This window comes from Panthera pardus, unplaced genomic scaffold, assembly GCF_024362965.1.
Source record: "Panthera pardus isolate Hobbes unplaced genomic scaffold, ASM2436296v1 HiC_scaffold_16, whole genome shotgun sequence".
Lineage (NCBI taxonomy): Eukaryota > Metazoa > Chordata > Mammalia > Carnivora > Felidae > Panthera > Panthera pardus.
In genome coordinates this window covers 68,236,247-68,258,048 of record NW_026526721.1, presented here as the reverse complement: position 1 = coordinate 68,258,048, position 21,802 = coordinate 68,236,247, and the positions used below count along the sequence as shown (strand labels likewise).

General features: G+C 37.0%; 1 protein-coding gene and 1 pseudogene across 1 annotated transcript in view; both read right to left on the bottom strand.

Moving 5' to 3' along the window:
• The window catches only part of SEC22A (SEC22 homolog A, vesicle trafficking protein), a 75,995-nt gene that overhangs the window by 6,563 nt on the left and 47,630 nt on the right, over nucleotides 1-21,802 (bottom strand). The window contains 2 exon segments of the mRNA XM_019448595.1: nucleotides 4,624-4,689; nucleotides 20,901-21,016. Coding sequence (XP_019304140.1) covers nucleotides 4,624-4,689; nucleotides 20,901-21,016 — 182 coding nt within the window.
• On the bottom strand, nucleotides 10,376-11,102 carry LOC109266492 (60S ribosomal protein L21-like; annotated as a pseudogene).

Genomic DNA, 21,802 nt, shown 5'->3' with positions numbered 1-21,802 from the left:
TAAAAATAAAAATTTAAAAAAAACAAAAAATGGAAAAAAGGCAACATATCAAAATTTATGAAACACAGATAATAAAGTGCTCAAAGAGGGAAAGTTATAACACTAAATGTATATATTGCAAAAGAGAAAATTCTCAAATCAATTATTTAAGCTCCCATCTCAAGAACCTAGACAAAGAGCCAAGTAAACCAAAGCAAGCTTGAAGGAGGAAATAATAAAAGAGAAGAAATCAATAAAATCGAATATCGGAAAAAAAACAACAAAACAAAGAGCAGGTTCTTTGAAAAGATCAATGAAATTAACAAGACTGCTAGAGAAAAAGAGAAGATCCAAATTACCAACATGAGGAATGAAACAGAGAATATCACTACAGATCCTACAGACACCAAAAGGATAGTACGGAAATACTATAACCAACTCTACACACATAAATTTGAGAAGATGAAATAGACCACTTCCTCATAAAATACAAACTATCATAATTCATCTAAAAATAATTTGAATAACCCTGTAAGTACTAAGAAAATGGAACTTAATACAGATTATATAGCCACAGTAATCAAAACTATGTGGTACTGGCACAGAGACTGACACAAAGATCAATGAAACAGAATACTAAGCACAGAAGCAGGTTCACACAAATATGCCTGACTGATGATGTTTCACAAAGATGCAAAAGCAATTCAGTGGAGGAAAAAGATAGCTTTTTCAACAAATGGAGCAACTGGCCATTCATCCACAAGCAAAAAAATCCCCATAACTAAAAACACACAAAAAACCCTTGCAATCTAATCATCTAAGTCTCATATTTTATACAACCTTATACCAAATTTAATTAATAATGGATCATGAACTTAAATGTAAAATATAACACTATGAAACTTTCACAAGAAAAGAAAGGAGAAAACCTTCAGAGTCTAGGGGTAGGCAAAGAGTTCTTGAATCAATGGAATTATAATAGTGAGTGGTGACAGACGGTAGCTACACTGCATAGCATGTAAACTTGTTCAACCTCTATGGTGTACACCTGAAACTAATGTAACACTACCCGTCAACTTCTACTTCAGTGAAAAGAAAAAAAAAAAAAAGTTCTTAGACCTGAAACCTCAAGCATTTTCCATAAAGGAAAAAACTGATAAAATGAACTTTAGCAAAATTAAAAACTTTTGCTCTGCAAAAGACCTGGCTAAGAGGATGAAAACACAAGGTACAGACTGGGATAAGATACTTGCAAATAACATTTCTGACATGGGACTAATGTCTAGAATATACAAAGAACTCTCAAACTGGACAGTAAAAAACAAACAACCCAATTAGAAAAGAGGCAAAAGACATGAAAAGACATTTTACCCAAGAGGACACACAGATAACAAATAAGTGCAAGAAACCATGTTCAACATCATTAGCCACCAGGGTAAATGCAAGTTAAAATCAATACGAGGGATCACTACACACCGACCAGAATAGCAGTGATAACAACAAATGCTGGAAAGGATGCAGAGAAATGGGAGCATTCACACAATGCTGGAGGGTATGCCACTCTGGAATACAGTTTGTCTCAATAAAACTAAGCATGCAACTACTCTAAGACCTAGCAACTGCACTCCTCTGCATTTATCTCAGAGAAATGAGCCTTCATCTTCACACAGAAACCTATAAATGAATGCTCACAGCAGATTTATAATAGCCCCAAATTGGAAACAGTCCAGATGCCCTTCAATGGATGAATGATTAAAATAAACTGTGGTGCCACCACACCATACCATTCAGCAACAAAAAGGAACAAAACATTGATATATGCAACAACCTGGAAAAATCTCCAAAGAATTATGAGGAGTAAAAAAATAACAATCACAAAAGGTTACAACCTATATGGTTCCCTTTATAGAACACTGCTTAAAATGAGAAAATTATAGAAATGGAGAACACATTAGTGGTTGCCAGAGATTAAGAGGCCGGAGGGAAGTGGATGTGGCTATAAAAGGGCAACCTAAGGGGTCTTTGTGGTGATAAGAATATTCTACATGTTCACTGTGCTGACACGCACATCCTGGTTGTGATAATGTATTATAGTTGTATAAGCTGGTACTACTAGGGGAAGCCAGGTAAAGATTATATATCTCTCTTACAACAATTATAATGATCTCAAAATAAAAAGTTTAATAAGGAAACCAACTTTATACTCAACGTATTTGTCTGCAACTTACTGTATAAACAACTAACATACACACTATGCGCACACACGTACAAAAAGAGAGTGAGACAGAAGAAGTGCTGCAAAATGTTATTAAGTGGTGGCTCTAAGTGTACCAGTCTTTCAGCTTTTCTGGAAGTCTGAAAGTTTTCAAGGTAAAGCACTGAGGGGGAAAAAAGAACAGTCTCTAGTTTCTAGGTCCTTTGATAAACTATTTCAAATGTTCCCTAGCAAGATGACTCCTATCTTGTTGAGCTCTGTGCATCCAGAAGTCCCCACAGCCTGGTAGCCATTCAGGTCTGATCTAACGAGGATTAAAAAAAATCCTGACACCAGCAGATGGAGCATGTTATACGGTAACAGATAATCACATGTTTTACTCTGGAAAAAACCAGCATTATTATCACTCTGCTCAGCATATGTGGAAAGCATGCAGCTTCCTGTCTGTCAGTGAGAAGAAAATTGGCTTTCTGCTTTTCTTTTTTAAAGCATGAATTTGTTTAATTTCTCTCCAGTAAAAGAACAGCTGAGCAACAGTGCTCCCCTTAGAACTCTTTTCAGCTATTCTGAAGAATGTGGCAGAGGTGCGCCTCTACGAGCAACACCACTGCTTGGGAGGCCCAAGACTGGAGTTCGAGTCACTAACCATCTATAGGAACATCTGGACCTCACTGAAAAATGGCAATGGTAACTTTAGTGTGGGACGTTCTGTGAGGACTTAATGGTACAAGGAATGTAAAGGGCTTATTGGCACACATAAGAGCTCAATACATTTTGTTATTATTAGTATTTAAAATTATTTCATTAAGGCAAAACAGCCAAAAGTACATTTTACAAGAATTACTCATGAAATTATTTTAAAGTTAACATTTACCTCACATTATTTTAGAATATGAAATAATGCATATAAAGATTATAAAATTGTAATTTTATAGCATAAAAAATTATACAAATATAGAATTTTGCTTATAGACAGCCTAAGATAGTGGAATGAATACAATATTTAAAATCAGAAGACCTAGACTTAAGTCCTGACTCCAGCACTCACTGGCCATGTGATTTCCAGATAGGACTCAAACGGCCTCAAATTTCTCATCTTCAAAAAGGAGATAATATCGTCTGTGTGATAGCAGAGATTAAAGTTTTAAAAAATCTACCCAAGAATATTTCATAAAATTAAAGCACTTGTGACATTAACAAATGCAAGTTTTCACATTTCCTGCATGAAATGTCGTTCATTATAATTAAATCTGTCAAACTAGATAGAAAATTTCTAAATACAAGTAATTCAGAAAAATTTGAGGAGTTTAAAAAAGAGGACCACCTGAAACTAAAAAAATATTTTTAATAAACGTTTACTTTTTTGTTGAGCGAGAGAAAGGGGGACAGAGGATCTGAAACAAGCTCTGTGCTGACAGCAGCAAGCCCAATGCAGGGCTCGAACTCACAAACTGAGAGATCATGACCTGAGCCAAAGTCAGATGCTCAACTGACTGAGCCACTCAGGTGCCCCTGAAACTAAAATTTTTAATCCATCTTTACATAAAGTCAAATGCATATATTCAAAGTATTTCACTAGAGACTTCTACTGAGTTTTAGGTAGCCTTATATTTTCAGTCCCAAAGCGAAGCTTTCTAACATTTTTTCTATGTAAGCCAGAGAAATTTGTCACTTATAAAAGTTAGGTCAAAAGGTCTTGCTTGCTCTACCGTGTTTCAGCAAAGACACTCCCAAGTTTGGGTAACTGGCATGGCTACCCCTCCTTTCCCTACGAATCTGTGCTTCCTCTCTTAGAAATGCGAGTACCCATCTCCGTATTACCAGCTGCAAAAACTCCGTGCTCCTTAAGTCTCATATCTATCCTGTCTTCAAGTCCTAGGAGTCTTCCTCCTCAATGTCCTTCCCTCATCCTCCATTCCTACCAGCATTACCAGAATTTACACTCTCATTGCCTTCTGCCTGAACTAATGGAATCAACTTCCAACTAATTTCCTTTCTTCCAATTTCTCCGCTCTGGCAACCCACCCTATTCCTCACTACTGAATTAAATATCCTAAAATCCTGCTTTTGTTGTTCCCTGTTCAAAGACTTTCCCAAAAGTACAAAATTCTCATGCTGAAGTATAAGCAGAGCCTGAAGCTGAGTAATAAATCACCCAAAAAAAATCTAGAAGTAGCCTTTATCACCACAGGCAGAAGACATGGTACCACGAAAACCAGGCACAGGAGGGAGTTAACATTAAGTTCACTGGGATCTAACTACATTCAAAATGGAGATGTAGGTCACAAAGCTAACAGGTTCAAACTAAAAGAGAGGCAAAGAATTCAGACATTATTTTTATTTATTTAAAGTGCACAAGCAATTATTATAATTGATACTGAAACAAACAATAACAGGAAAGTGTTTCTTAAACATTGAAGAGACCCTACCTGGTAAAGGCAGGCTGCTGTTCCAAGGAAAAATGCAACAATGTAATTAAAATCTTCACCATCACTCTGCAAAAACAAAATTAAAAATTACTTTTTTTGGTGGAAGTCCATTTCCAAGAGTAATCTATCAGGATAGGCTACAACCATGTTTGTGCACAAATGGTCGAATTTTTCCCAAAGAGTTATATAAAAATTTTCAAGAGTCCTAAAAGTCCCAAGGAATGTGAGGTACAGAAAGACTACCAGTGTTTCTCTATGTCTTGGTCCATCAATTTCATCTTACCCATGGGAAAGGTGAAATGAAATGGAATCATTCATGCCAAGGGATTTTTTAAATGGAGCCGGAGCCCATTAAGGAGATGACCAGATAAAACCACGAACTTTGAGCTGGGCCAAACTACAAATATTCTTAGGCCTCTGCCCAAACACCTGCAATTTGCTATAGTGAGAGACTTTGCTTAGAGAGAGACCCAGCAATCAATTATATTCAGACAAGATTAGTTTTCTGCTGCCAACACCAGACAAAATAATTTGTAAACAACAACAAAAGAAACCCATTCCTTTTTGTCTTGTTTAAACCCTGGATTTTTGTACCCTAAAGGAACACAATATGAGTTGCTACCCAAATCTGTGCTCCCCAAGTTGCACTTCTGAGATCCTAAACAAATGCTTTTATTTCAGCTCTGCCTCTTTTCTCAATCAACCCGAGAAAAGATAAAAGCCAATGGGAAAGTTTCCACATAAGGTAAAAAGCCTCTCTTCTCTCTACTGAAAAAAACATAAAAATGTACAACACCCCAGTGGCCTATAAAGTCAGTCCTGCTCACTTGGATCACTACTTGACTCGAATAAATATTGACAAACTTAACTATCTAGTAAGCATATCACTGAATCATCCAATAAAATAATCTGACATGATTTTGAAAAAACGCCCAACAAAACTGAAAAGTTACTGTCCACTAGAGTGTGCTAAATCCCAATGAGGACAGTCAGACACGCTCTGCTAGAAAAATAGCCACCCAGAGGATGAACAGAGATACATCATGCATAGAATGATTCTTTTCAAAGAAAACTGACGGAAAACTAATAGGAAACCCAAGTTTTTCTATTCTCTTTTAATTTCTCTTAAGTATATTTAATTTCTTTCAGTGTTTTTATGAAGTAAAGCATAAAGCCCAGGCAGGAGCATTGAATTTTGCCCTTATTTTAAAAAAGGATCTTTATACAATGAAAATTTTCACAAGACATGGGAATTTCTCTCATGACCTTGTCTTCATGAAATAATATACAAAGAAAACTCCTTTTCCATTTGCTACTGGGCAACAGAACTGACAGGAAGGCAGAGGGACAGTGGCTTATCCTGGTGAGATGATCTTAAAATAGGAACATTAATCTGTCTGGGATGCTTAGGCCAGTTCTTCCAGGCCTTCAGAGGCATGGAAGGTCAACACTAAACATTTCTAAATTTAATAATTCTAAGACTTTAACTTCTTTTTTCTTAATGCTTTACTTTTTAAATGATCTTTTTTTCTGATTATAAAAGCATATGTTCACTGTACAGAATTTAGAAAATGGACTGTTACAAAGAAGAAATTCATACATCCTATAGTACCAGAACTCTGGGAGGATTACCACTAACTGTTCCATGTACTTCCTTCCAATCTTTTCTGCACAAAAATATATGTACGTTTAAAAAAACTGAATCATGCTTTTATGTATTGCTTTTTAGTACTACACATTATATCACAAACACTTTCTCAAAATACTAAATATTCCTCAACCACATGATTTGTAGCAATTATATAACCTTTCACTGTGGGGATATACCATTAATTTAATGATCCTACAATTGGATATTATTTTTCCCTCAATTTACAATATCACTTTATAGCTCTCTTAACTGCCTTTGGAACACTTAAGAGCATGTTTCTGGAGTCAGTCAGACCTAGGTTCAAATCTTTACTTACTATCTGTATGGCCTTGGACTATTTAGCAAACTTCAATTTCCTTTTTTCAAAAATAAAAGCTGTAGACATTAAATAACATTTACAAAGACATAGAACTGTAACTGGCACACAGTAGGTCCTCAAAAAACATTCACCAACTTCTCTCTCCCTGAGGTTCCTGTCTGCATCATTTATCAGGTAATTAGGTTACCTTCTAGTATTTTTTTAAAAAAATATTTTGAGAGAGAGAGCAACAAGTACATGAGGGAGGGGCAGAGAGAGAGGGAGACAAAATCCCAAGCAGGCTCCATGCTGTCAGTGCAGAGCCCAAAGCCAGGCTCGATCTCACAAACCCTAAGATTGTGACCTGAGCCAAAATCAAGACTTGGTCGATTAACTGACTGAGCCACCTAGATGCCCCTTTCTAGTATTGTTTAACCCTGTAGTATACTGGTCTTACCTTCTCAAGTAGACGCAAACCTTTCTTTTCTTTTTAATTGATATATTATTGACATATATAACATTATATTAGTTTCAGGTGCACAATGTAATAATTCTATAGTTGTGTACACTGCAAAATGATCACCATAATAAATCTAGTTATCATCTGTTACCATTCAAAGTTACAAAATTTTTTCTCTTGTGATGAGAACTTTTTAAGATTTACTCTTAGCTATTTTCAATATACAACCCAAAATTGCTGACTGTAATCACCATGTTAACATTATATCCCCAAGATTTATTTTATAACTGGAAGGTTGTACTTCTTGACCCCCCTTTATCCATTTTGCCCACCCTCCAATCCTGTCACCTTAACCTCTCTTCAAGGCAGAAAATCAGTCTTACTACTTGCATGAAACTGCACGTAGTAGGAATTCAACAAATGCATTCCAGGTAAAGTTAAGCTTTAAAAAATCTTTATTTTTACTTGCTAAAGAGAAGACTACCTATAAACCTATTCTTCCATTCAATAAATATTCATTAAACACTTATGAGCCAGGCACTGTATTACTACACCCAGGATAGAAGACAAAATTAAGTCCATATGAACTCAAGGAGCCTACTTTCTAATCAAGAAGGCAGGTACATCAACCAACAATTCACACTCAAAGTAAGAACTGATGGGATAAATGTGTGTACAGGATACAAGGGGAGCCTACTGGAGATAGATCTAATTCTGCCTGGAGTAAAAAAAGGGTCAGAAAAGGTTTGCTCAAGGAAGTAACGCTTAATCTGGGTCTTGATTAAGAATGAACTAGTGGAAAGGTAGACAAAATAGGGAAAGAATTCCAGGCAAAGAGGGTAGCACATACAGTCTCAAGGAAGGAAGAGCCTAGGATGACTTCATGTCTTCTCGTTAAGGCAACATTTAAATGATACCATTCAATAAGGTGGGACTATAGGAGGAAAAGTAGGTTTGAGAACAGAAAACACTGAGTTTGCTTTTAATTTTTAAATAAATTTTTATCTTTATTTTTGAGAGAGAGAGAAAGATAGAGAGATAGACAAGAGCATTAGCATGTGAGAGGCAGAGACAGGGAGACACAGAATCTGAGGCAGGCTCCAGGCTCTAGGCTGTCATCACAGAGCCTGACACGGGGCTCAAACCCAGGAACTGTGAGATCATGATGTGAGCCGAAGTCAAACGCTCGACCGACTGAGCCACCCAGGTGCCCCTTACACGGAATTTGTTTTGGACATGCTATTTTGGAGGTGTCAATGTGACAACCAAATAAATATATGTCATAGATATTTAAGTCAGCTTCAGTAAAGGGTTGGATCTAGAGATCTTAGGTTAGTCATCTATTTAGACAGTTGTTAAATGAAAGGCCTATGACAATCAAGTATAAATCTTAATTCTTGATTGGCTCCTAGCTGGAGAGAGAAAAAAAACACTATAAAGATATTTGGAATCAGTTGTAGAAATTTGAATATGAACTTAATAATAGATAATACTGCATTGACCTTAAAAATCTTTGATGTAATAAAGGTATTGTGAATCTATAGAATTCCTAGCCTGTAAGGCATACATACTGAATAATTTTGAAATAAACTATCACAATACCTATAATTTTACTTTCAAATGATTCAGGAAAGAAACAGAAAAAAGGGTAGGTAGGTATACAGGTGGGTGCTAATTGTACTGTTTTTTAAATATTTCTGTAAATTTGAATTCTTCTAAAATAAAATGTGCAGTAGGGGGGAAGGGGGATAGAAAAATTTTTTTAATGCTATGTAACCACTAAAATGAATGTAACAGATCTCCAAATACTGACATTAAATGATCCCCTACATATCGTTAGGTGGAAAAAATGCAATTAAGTATGAAGAATATACTACTGGGGGCGCCTGGGTGGCTCAGTCAGTTAAGCATCTGACTCTTGATTTTGCCTCAGGTCATGATCTCACAGTTCTTGAGTTTGAGCCCTACTTTGGGCTCTGTGCTGACAGCACAGAGTGTGCTTGGGACTCTCTTTCTCTCTGCCCCTCCCCTGCTTACGCTCTCTCAAAATAAATAAACTTAAAAAAAAAAAAGAGTAGACTGCCATTTGTATTAAAATACTTCGAAAAGAATATTTAAGTAAAATTACAAATACATATGTACTAGCAGATGCAAATAATCTCTTTAGAAGGATAACCCAGTGGTTAATTCTAGAGAAGACAAATGAGTAAAGAATTACTTATTGTGCCAATTACAGGCTCTGAAATTATAGAGTTTGAAACTATAGGCATGTGTACATTTTACTCTATGAGGGTATGTATGTACATGTGCATATGTGTACCTTCTTTCAAAAAGGTCATCATGAAAATATCCAAAGAGAAGGTGTAAAGCTAAGACGACTATAAAGCCAAGGGCAGAATTGGAGAACACCACTATTTAAAGGACAGGTGAAGGAAGAAGTTTACCAAATAACCTGAGGGACAGGAAGACAAAAAAATACAACAGGAGAAAATTGTTTCTTGGAAATAAAGGGATAAGAGAATGTCAAGAATAATGTAAAATAAAACTATTAATAGTGACTTATTTGCTTCTAAATTTTTAAAAATATTTCTGAAAATAAAGTTAGTTTTAAAAAAAATTTTAATGTTTATTTTTATTTTTGAGGAGAGACAGAGTACAAGTGGGGAAGGGGCAGAGAAAGAGGGAGACACAGAATCTGAAACAGGCTCCAGGCTCTGAGCTGTCAGCACAGAGCCCGATGTGGGGCTCGAACCCATGGATCATAAGATCATGACCTGAGCTGAAGTTGGACACTAAAATGACTGAGCCACCCAGGCGCCCCTAAACAGTTACTTTTAAAATGAAAACCTGAACAGCATGTGCGAGGAGACAGGCCCCATAAGACAAGGCCTCAAGAGTGGCTGCAATATCTTGCAATCAGAAGGATACTGGTGAGCTTAATGGTCAGTATTTGAAAGAACTGAGGGCAGAAAAGAGATCACAACAGATAAGAGAACAGAGGTAACGAAGTGGGAACAACCAGTCTATTCTTTCAAAAAATTAGAAGGGAACATACATCAAGAGGTTTTTAAAGATCATCAAGTTACAGCATATTTATGAGCTAAGAGAAAGAGCCAGCAGAGAAAAAGCAAATGGAATGCAGGTGAGGGAATAACAGCTAGCAGTTGGGGAAGGTGGGAGAGAGGTTCAAGAGGGGGCACAGAAGTGTGTGTGAGGAGACAATAGAGCGATGAAGGCAGGGTGGGGCAGGGAAGGAAGGGGCAGAGGTAAAGTTCGAATAAAAGTTTTATTTTATTTATTTATTTATTTATTTATTTATTTATTTATTTACATAGTCTTGAGGTTTTTGTTCTTGTTTTTTTTACATTTATTATGCTATGAATTCATAGGGAATGAGCTCCAGCAGCTCAGGCTCCTTTCCACTGGTTCTCACAAAATGTGCATCTCTGGGTGGGGCAGGCTGGCGCTTCAGTTGAACCCAAGTACCCTTCTCCTTGACTTTCTTCTTTTTCTGATCGTTTTCCTTCACACGCTTCAGGAAGCTGTCTCAGGTCTTTGAGTGCTTAATATGCTTAATACTTACAAGAATTCTCTTAGCAAGAATCTTGCCCTTAACTTGTTTGTTTACAACAATGCCAACAGCATGGTGGGTAACATTGTAGACTCTTCCAGTTTTGCCACGGTAACATTTGTGGGACATTCCTTTTTGAACAGTGCCCATTCCCTTGATATCCACAATATCACCTTTCTTGTAGATTCACATGTATGCTTCCAAAGGAACAATTCCATGTTTTCTAAAAGGCCTACAGAACATATAGCGAGTACCTCTCCTCTTTCCCTTGTGTTGGTCATTTTGGCAAATTACTGAAAGATGGAGGTTCTGGCCAAAAGGTTGAATTAAAAATTTTAAAAACATCACTTTCACCTTTAGGAGAACGCTAGGATACCAATATATTGCTTTGAAAACTAACAAATAGAGGGTCACTTGGGTGGCTCAGTCGGTTAAGTGTCCAACTTTGGCTCAGGTCATGATTTCACGATTTGTGGGTTCAAGCCCCACTTGGGGCTCTGTGCTGACAGCTTGGAGCCTGGAGCCTGCTCTAGATTCTGTGTCTCCCTCTCTCTCTGCCCCTTTCCCACTTGCTCGTGCGTGCTCTCTCTTTCTCTCTCAAAAATAAACATTTAAAACAATTTCAAAACTAACAAATGGAAAGAATATTTTTTTAAAGGTGAGGATGAAAAACATAACAGATGAACATATGGGAAGATGGGGGAGAAGAGGAGAGGGAAACAAACTACAGGAGAATTTAAAGAAAAAAAATTTTAATGCTTATTTTTAAGAGAGAGTGTACGTGTGCACACAAGTGGGGGAGGGGCAGAGACAGAGGAAGACAAAGAATCCAAAGCAGGCTCCAGGCTCCGAGCTGTCAGCACAGAGCCCCACGCAGGGCTTGAACCCACAAACCATGAGATCATGACCTGAGCCAAAGTCGGACACTTAACTGACTGAGCCACCCAGGAACCCTGAGACTCTTAACTATTGGGGGATGGGCTAAATGAGTGATGGGTATTAAAGAGGGCACTTGTTGTGATGAGCGCTGGGTGTTGTATATAAGTGTGAATTACTGAATTCTACTTCTGAAACCAATATTGTACTGTATATTTTAACTAAAAGTTAAATAAAAATTTAAAAAAATGAAAGGATGAAGAGAGGAACAGAGGCAATATATAATAATCATACAATGTTTTCGGATGATACTATTAAAATGTTTGTAATAATTGGGAAATATTCACTTTTTTTTTTTTAATTTTTTTTTCCAACATTTATTTATTTTTGGGACAGAGAGAGACAGAGCATGAACGGGAGAGGGGCAGAGAGAGAGAGGGAGACACAGAATGGGAAACAGGCTCCAGGCTCTGAGCCATCAGCCCAGAGCCGACGCGGGGCTCGAACTCACGGACCGCGAGATCGTGACCTGGCTGAAGTCGGACGCCCAACCGACTGCGCCACCCAGGCGCCCCTCACTTTTTAATCTTAAGTGGAAAAAAGGGCACAAACATACAATGGATATGACATACATACAGGTACATATGTATGTATATGCATATATATAAAAATAGAGAAAATTTGGAGATGATTTTTATTTTCTTTATACATTTTTCCCTCAACTCTTTAATAATGAACATAGAATCAGGAAATATACTTTTATTTCTTTGAAAACAAGCAAGCACTGCATCTTAGCATAGATAGTATGCTACTAAATAAATCAAAACCTTCTGAATTTTAATTAGGTATTAACAAATCTATGGGAAATAAAGAACTTAAGGAATAAAAGAAAATTGATTACTTCTGCTTCGTAGTAGGCATTACTAACAATTTCAGAATCAGAGAGTCTTAGAACGTTAGTACTGAAGTGGTCCTTGAGCCTATGTAATTTAATACCTGCATCTTACAAAATAGGAAAATGAGATCCAAGAAGGTAAATAACTCATCTAAGGTCACTAAGTTAGTTACTGGCACATGGGACCCCAGTATCCTGAATTCCAGGCCAGCATTTTTACTGCTGTATCAGAATACTCAATTTTTCTCTAATGCACCACATGAAAATTACTTCTAGACTGACACCAGCCTAATTAATATCACTGTCTCAAGGTGGCTCCTTAAAGGAACACAGACAACATAAACCTGATGTGATAAAAGATTATACATTCGCGAGGTGCCAATTCACAATAAACCCATTAACATCTCTAAACTCAGAACAAAGTTAGGAAATGGGTGAAAATAATCTAATTTACACATTACTATGAACACCAAATCAAAATTTCCAACTTAATATAAAACTCTACTCATCCTACACCTCCCCAGTTTGAACTTACATTCTAAAGAAATGCTTCAGTGCTATATATTTTAATAAATTCCTTGTTATTACCCTAAGAAGCAGTTATTCATTAAGAAGAAACAAACTTGTGCCAAATCTTCAAACGATGTTAAAAATACACAGGAATGTTGATTCATGTAGGTTCTCAAATTTAAATGTGCCTTAGGCAACAACTTACATACTAGAAGATAAATGTGGCAATCATTTTTAGCATTCAAAAAGAGTAGTTAAAATTCGTGGTCTTAAAAAGGTAAACTTTAATATCAATGTACTCACACTCAGGAAATACATTACATATTTTCAGCTAAATCTATAAATATCCCTAAATAAATCCTTGGCTCTTAGATTAAGTATTAAAGAAATGTTGAGACCACTTAATCTGTGTACTGCCTTTCTGCCTCCTCTGTGACCACCATGATCTGAGTAACTCTACTACAGGTAACTTCAAAACAGGGAAGTTTAAGTCCCAAGTCCTAGAATTTACATTCAAGGCTACACAGCAACCATCTCAAAAAGATCTACTTTTACTGACCAAAAATTATCTACATTGACTCTAGAGATTATTTCTAACACAAAATACAAAGACGAACCACAGAGAAGGTTGACAGAAGGCTTAAGTTCAATGGCTTTTGTGAGAATAAAAAGGACCTTTTATCCAAGTCACAAAAATAGACTCCAAGGAGGGAAAATTAAAAGCAAAAGACCTTACGTTCCCAATTTTGTATATATTTTCTTTCCAGTTGATCTGGGCTATAAAGGATGTACTTGTGGAAATTAATCTAGTTTGTACCCCTAATCCTACCCTGCTTAAAACTAAAGTTATCAGTGCCCTCTGCATTCTGACATTTCATTCTCTCCTTCTGTTTGCCTGTTGTCCATTCCACCTTTCAGGATACAGAATCCTCAGAAGGCAGATACATCCAACGTTCCATTGTGCTCCTTCATTATTATAACAAGACATGGGAAAATAATGCCAAGCATCACTTACCAGAACATTTTCCTCTATATTGATATAAGATCCCCAATAATTGGAACACAAGCAATCTCTATTTTGGTCCAATGAATTTCCAAAAGCAGTGTCTGATTTATGTGAGATCAGAATTTGCTAGAAAATCCTTTTAAACTACTTATGAGTGACAAACTACCATGAACTACCTCACAACTCTGCATTCTGTTTCCTTGTTCTTTTCTCTGAGCATCCCTGTTTTAGAAACCTCAATTATTGATAAGTGTATGTGGAGTACATCAGGTGTCTATGGCAGAACAAAGATTTAAAACATTCCTAAAAGAACAAAATAACCAGGTGTCCACACTTTCTAGGCAGCTAAAAATCCCATATGGACCAATTTAAAGTTCCTTATATCAGGTAAGAAGGAAACATTGTTTGGAATAAATTTAGTCTAGGACAACAATGGAAAAGGAAAGAATTCCATATCATTAGAAAGACACATCTCAAAGATACAAGCATCTACTGAGTCCCCAAATTATAAAATGATCTGGTAAAAAAGCTCTCTTTGTCCCTACTTGTAATTTATCCCATGCTTCCTCACACTCCAGCATCACAGTCTTAAGGAACTGTTTAAGACAAACAACTTGAAGCTTCTAGGCAAACTGTGGATTCGTAGAGGCAGTAAGAAACTATAAAAACCCAGGGAAAATGCTCAGGCTCCTTTTAACCCCCATAAAAATAGTTGCCTTTACTCTACTGAAATGTTACTTGAAAATCCTATTAAGTTGGGTTAACAGAAGTTGTCTTTTTGGGGGGGCACCTGGGTAGCTCAGTTGGTTAAGCATCTGACTCAGTTTTGGCTCAGGTCACGATTTCACAGTTCGTGAGATCAAGCCCTGTATCTGGCTCTGTGCTGACAGTGTGGAGCCAGCTAGGGATTCTCTCTCCCTCTCCTCTCCCCCACGCACATGTGTGCACCAGCTCTCTCGCTCTAAAAATAAGTAACATTAAAAAAAAAGTTGTTGCCTTTTTTTCAAGTTTAAATAACAGGTGCTAATAAGTATTCATTTTGATTACTTAAAATCTGAACAAGTATGGTTCAAAAAGTAAAAATAATATAACGAAAGGTATATATTATGAAGAGTCTCATTCCTACCCTGCTTCCCATCTATCCAGTTCCTACTGCATTTGTAAGTTTATCATTCCAGAGTTTCTTTATACAAAGAAATGCAGATTAAAAGATATTGTTATTTTTCCAGGCCATCTTTGGTGGGAGTACTTGGGGCTGAGCTGAGAAGGACTGGTAGGCACAGGATCAGAGGGTCTCTAGCTCTCTCAAAATGGCCACTATTCTGAGGGCACAAAGTTGTACATTTGACCTTAAAACATGAATCACATTCCTGGACACATTCCACTCTGGCTGGGACCCTGACATCCCCTCCTTGCCTGTGTGAAGGACAAGGCTCAGCTCCTTCATGAGAAGAGAAAGCCGATCCACCATTCCCTAAGAGTTAGCTGGGTGCAACAAGCTATACTTTTAACTACTAAGTGGAGCTGTACCTAATGAAAATTAAAGCCCAGAGAATGCTCCTCCCTTTCTGGTCTTTGTTATAATGTTGGTGTGTATGCGTGTGTGTTTAAATTAATAGATTTTTATCTTTAGAAGAGGTTTACAGAAAATTAAGCAGAAAGTGTACTACAAAGAGTTCCCATATACCCGGCTCTTTCCCCTGTTCACCATTTTCTCATTAACATCTTACATTAATGTGGTATATTTGTTATAACTGATGAGCCAACAGCGACACATTATCATTAACTAAAGTCCACAGTTTACATTAGGGTTCACTCTTTGTGTTCTACATTCTTTGGGTTTTGACAAATGTATAATGAAATAATCACCTTTACATTAACATACAGAATAGTTTCACTGCCCTAAAAATCCCATGTCCCAACTGTTCATCCCTTCCTACCTCCCTCTAAACCCCTGGCAACCACTAATCCTTTCACTTACTGTCTCTATAGTTTTGCCTTTCCCAGAATGTCATATAGTTGGAATCATGTAACTATGTAGTTTCCTCAGACTGGCCTCTTTCATTAAGCATCAGGCATTTAAGGCTTAGCCATGTTTTTTTTTTTTGTTTTTTTTTTTAATTTTTTAAAATGTCTTTATTTTGAGAGAGACAGAGACAGAGAACGAACAGGAGAGAGGCAGACTGAAATGGAGACACAGAATCTGAAGCAGGCTCCAGGCTCCAAGCTGTCAGCACAGAGCCCGATGCGGGGCTCACGAACTGTGAGATCATGACCTGAGCCGAAGTTGGATGCTTAACCAACTGAGCCACCCAGGCACCCCAGGTTTAGCCAGGTCTTTTTGCGGCTTAAGAACTTACTTCTTTTTCTCACTGAATAACACTCCATTGTACAGATTGTTCATTCTTTCACCTTTTGAAGGACATCTTAATTGCTTCTGGTTTTTTGAAATTAGGATATAAACATTCATGTGCAGGTTTTTGGTAGATATAAGTTTTCTATTCATTTGGGTAAATATACATAGGAGTATGATTGCTGGATCTTATAGTAAGGCTATGCTTAGCTTTGTGAGAAACAGCCAAATTGTCTTCCAAAATGACTGCCATTTTGCACTACCACCAGCAACGAATGAAGACTTCATATTGTTATATATCCTCACTAACATTCGGTACTGCCAGTGTTTTGTTTTGTTTTGCCATTCTAATAGTTTAGTAGTTTCTTATTGTTGTTTTAATTTGCAATTCCTTAGTGACATATGACGTTGGACATCTTTTCATATGCTTTTTTTCCACCTGGATATCTACTTTGGTGGGGTGCCTGTTCAGTTCTTTTGCCCAATTTTTAATTGCATTGTTTACTTTAAGTTTTAAGAGTTCTTTGTATGTTTTGGATACAAGCCATTTTTCAGATGTGTCCTGCAAACATGTTCTCCTAGCCTGTGGCTTATCTTCTCATTCTCTTAATGTCCTTCACGGGACAAAACTTTTTAAACTTTCATGGGTCATGCTTTTGATGTTGTATATAAAAAGTCATTACCAAACCCAAGGTCATCCAGGTTTTCTCCCGATATCTTTTAAAAGTTTTGTACCTTACATTTAGGTCTGTGATCCATTTTGAGTTAAGTTGTTTAATTCAAGGTGTAAAATCTGTCTCCAGATCTTTTTTTTTTTTGCATGTGGATGTCTGTTTCAGCACCATTTGTTGAAATATTATTCTTTCTCCACTGAATTGCTTTTGTTCCTTTGTCAAAGATCAGTTGACTATACTTAATATGGGTATATTTCTGAGCTATTTTGTTCTATTGATCCATTTGTCTATTGTTTTGCCAACACCACACTGTCTTAATTATTATAGCTTAACAGTAAATCTTGAAGTTGGGTAGTGTCAGTCCTTTGATTTCCTTTTCCTCAGTATTGTGTTGGCTTTTACCTGTCCTTACTAGGATCACTTTGTCAGTATCTACAAAATAACTAGCTGGGATTTTGATTGGGATTGTGCTGAATCTATAGATCAAGTTAGGAAGAACTGACATCTTAACAACGAATCTTCCCACTCATGAACATGGAATGTCACTATAAATGGAATGTCACTCCATTTATTCAGATAATTCAGAAGATTTATTCAGATCTTCTTTGACCTCTTTTATCACAGTTTTATAGTTTTTCTCACACAGGTCTTATATATGTTTTGTCAGATTTATTCTTAAGCGCCTCATTTTGGGGGGGTGCCAATATAAATGGTATTGTTTTTTAAATTTCAAATTTCAACTGTTCCTTGCTGGTATGTAGGAAAGTAATTGACTTTTATATATTAACTTTGGAACCAATAACTGTGTTATATCATTTATGAATTCTAGGAATTTGTCAGTTCTTCGGGATTGTCTACATAGATAATCAGAACATCTGTGAATAAAGACAGTTGTACTCCTTCTTTCCCAATCTGTATGCCTTCTGTTTTCTTGTCTTACTGCATTAACTAGGTTTCCCAGTACGATGTTGAATAGGAATGGTTAGAGAGGACATCCTTGTCTTGTTCCTGATCTTAGGGACAAAGCATCTAGTTTCTCATCAAGTATGGTGTTAGCTGTAGAGTTTCTGTAGATGTTCTTTATCAAGTTGAGGAAGTTCCCCTTCATACCTAGTTTGTGGTGATTTCATGAATAGGTATTGGATTTTGTCACACGCTTTTTCTGTATCCAAGACACAATCCTATGATTTTTCTTCTTTAGCCTGTTGATGTGACAGATTACATTAACTGTTGAATGTTGCACCAGCCTTGCATACCTGGAATAAATCCACTCGGCTGTGGTATAGGATTCTTTTTATATATCATTGGATTTAATTTGTTAACATCTTGTTGAGGAGTTTTCTGTGTTCATGAGTTACATTGGTCTGTAATGTCTTTTTAAAGTGTAAACAGGCTGAGTAATCTTAGAGCTATCAGCCAGTTACACGTAATAATCCATTTAATCAGATTATTGTTCTTCTGAACCCTAAACAACTGCAATGAGGCAAAGACATTACTGGTCGGAGGGAAAACATGGAATACTTAGGCATCAAAGCAGGCATGAGTCAGCTGTAGCAGCTCAAAAGCATCAAAAGCTGTAGTTTATACTACTTTCCTTAGCTTTGAAGTTAGTAATCAGAAGAGGGAGGAAAGAATCAGGAAATTGAGGGATAAGATACCTAAGTGCCTGAAAGAAGCTATTTTTTAAAATGTTTACTTATTTTGAGAGAGTGAGAGAAAGAGGCAGAGAGAGGGAGAGACAGAATCCCAAGCAGGCTCCACATTCATTCAACACAGAGTCTGACACAGGGCTCGATCCCATGACTGTGACATCATGACCCGGGCCTAAATCAAGAGTCGAATGCATGACTGAGCCACCCAGGCACCCCAGAAATTACTTTCTTTAATAGGTTTTGTGAGATACAACAACCTTGCCTGACTTTTAAAAGTAAGGAGGGTCTAAGATCCAGGTTTCACACTTGTACACTGCCTTCTGAGTCAGGGATGGTACAGCTCTATAGCACAAAAACTTCTCTACCCAGATCTGCCTCCTCCCCTTACTAATTTGCTACTTTCAAACAACCTGAGAATTTTTTTTTAACCACAGAAAACCATCTTCACAATTTTTGCCAACTCTAAATACTAATTATACCACTATTTACTTAATAAAATGCATAAAGTTGGCATTTTATTAAAATTAATTTATTTTAAAAAGAAAATCTTAGGGGTGCCTAGGTGGCTCAGTCAGTTGAGCATCCAACTTCAGCTCAGGTCATGATCTTACAATTTGAGGGTTTGAACCCCACGTTGGGCTTTGCACTAACGGGGGCAGACTGCTTCGGATCCTCTGTCTCCCTATCTCTGCCCCTCCTCCCCCCAAAATAAACAAACATAAAAAAATTTTATATCTCTATCATTAACAGATACTATCTCTTACCGAATACAGTTATTATACATTAATATACATTAAATATATAACTCTTAAAATTAAAAACATTCATCCCTCTACCACCTAAAGTCATCTACTATGCAACCAGTGATAAATGCCCCCCATACTTTGAGAAATACTCATCAAATCCAACCTTCTCTTTCATTTATAAGTAATGAAACTGAAGACCAGAAACCAAAGTGAACTATTCAAGGTCATAGAGCTAATCAGGAGCTGAACTGGAACCAACACTCTCTTTGCTCCACAAACAAAAACTAACTCTTCACACACCCACACTACTGTTCTTTCCACTACAACAAGTTTAAAAAAAAAAAGGTGGGGAGGGGGGGAAGGGAGAGAATATCCTATTTATTAACTTTTTCAGTCAGTGGTCTCCAAATTGCCTTTTTTTTTTTTTGGCAGGCTGTCTAACTGGCTCAAAATTGAACTCCTTCTGGAATAAAGCTGACCTGGCTAGGGAACAGGGGCAGGAACACCAAGGGACACTGTGCCTGAAAGGGAAGAGGGGCTTTACCTGAGGGCTCGGGATATTTGAAAGAAGAATTAAAAAGTCATGAGACACTCCTCCTCCCCACCCAAGGGACAGCTCAGCTGCCTGAAACTTGTGATGTGCTCTGCTACTGGCTTCAAAGAGCTGACGACATTCAGAGGGTACTCAGAATGGTACTCTGTGAGTGTTCCCCAAACAAAACAAGCAATTTCGAAAAAGAATATAAGGCATGTTAAGTGGTTTTTTTACAAATGGTATTCTGAGCTTAATGCTGACCAAAAACAGAGAATTTATTTATATGTGCAAGTGTCAAGAAAAAATCTTCAGAGAAAGTGAGCAGAAACAAAGGTAAGGAAAGCTGTCCAGTCTGAAATGTGCTAAACTTTAAGAAAGGAAGTTTCAAAAACTTTATAAAAAGAGAAAAAGTTAGTATATTCTGATAGCCAGAGTCCCTGAGAAAACTCCACTGGAAAACAGAATCGTTGGCAATATTTGAAAAAAAAAAAAAATAGTGGTTTCTGGTAGCCTCCAATTAAAAAGGAAAAAAAAAAAAGGAGATAACAAGGTAGAAATACATAAAAGTGGGACAAAAACCTGCCCATAAATGCCCTCTTTTTTTTTTCCATTCCTCTCTTTCCACTCAGATCCTTCTAGGTCCAGCTCACCCCTCCTCCACAGTCTTCTCCTATCCTGACTCGCAGTGACTGCTCCTCTTCCAAACTCTATGTACTTGGTAATTATTGATGGATGGCTTTGCCCCCTCCCAATTCAACTCTAGGCTCTGAGACTGCAGTGTTCATGTCACACATACCTTGGTGTCCCCAGAGTATCCACCTACAGTGCCTCCTGCAGAGAAAATTATAAATAAATACATGCTAATTGAGTCAAAGAGGCCAACTAGAAATCATTGTTCTTAGAGGAAGGGGAGACCAGGGCTGGCATAAAGAATACAGAGTTTGAGCATGCAACGTAAATTGTACTAATACCCAAATCAATTCAAATCAACTGAGCAACAAGTAGAAGCAACAGGCACAGTCACCTGAAATTGCAAAATCAGCACAGTACCTGCAAAAGACTTTCTATGGCATGAAAACCTCGAATTAAATTCAGAGCTCCACATAAAAGACTGAGGATAAATGCCACAATTGCTGACAAAGTTGCTGGTTCTAGTCGCTGGTGAGCTGGAAAATAAAAGAAATGGTTAGAAATGAACACCACTATCTCATGTCAGCACCTAAACTTCTGTAAAATGAAATTCTTTGCTAAATGTTTAAATTTAAGGGTCAAATACAGATTAATCTTCATAAAGTTATTTATTAATATGTTAGTAATTATTTTTTAATGCAAAATATCTTGGCAACATGACAGCTTCGTTGCCCCAAACTCAAGTTCATTAAGTTCTTTTTCTCTAAATGTTAACAAAGACATCTAACTCGCACTTGGGGTATATGGTGCTAAGGAGGGCTCACATCTGGCAGTAAATCATGCAAAAAAAAACTTACTGCCTAAATAGGTCTACCACTTGGAAGTAATTGCAAATATTTGCAAAGGTGACTTTCCTTGAGAAATCATTGCATAATTCCTATTTTACTGAAAATGCTTAGATAACATTTTTAAGGACAAACATAGCTTGCTTTTTTAAAGCCAAGCTCTCCATTATTTGGGTTCCAGGTCTAAAAATACCATGGGATATATGTGAAACCTCCTATATAATCACCAATCTGAACTTCACAATAGAATAGAAGTTCATGATCTCTGAGGAGCACCTGAAGACCATGACAAATGTTAAAGCACTAGCTAAAAAAGAAAGTGACCAGTTTATCTCAACAAATGCATTCCCTTATCTGTCAGGGCTTCAGCAGGGTAAGACATTTAGTTATACCATAATTTCCCTGTATCCTCATCTTGGGCTTAACAAAATTAACAACGGAGTCTAAATGAAAATACAAAACTAAATACACAATCAT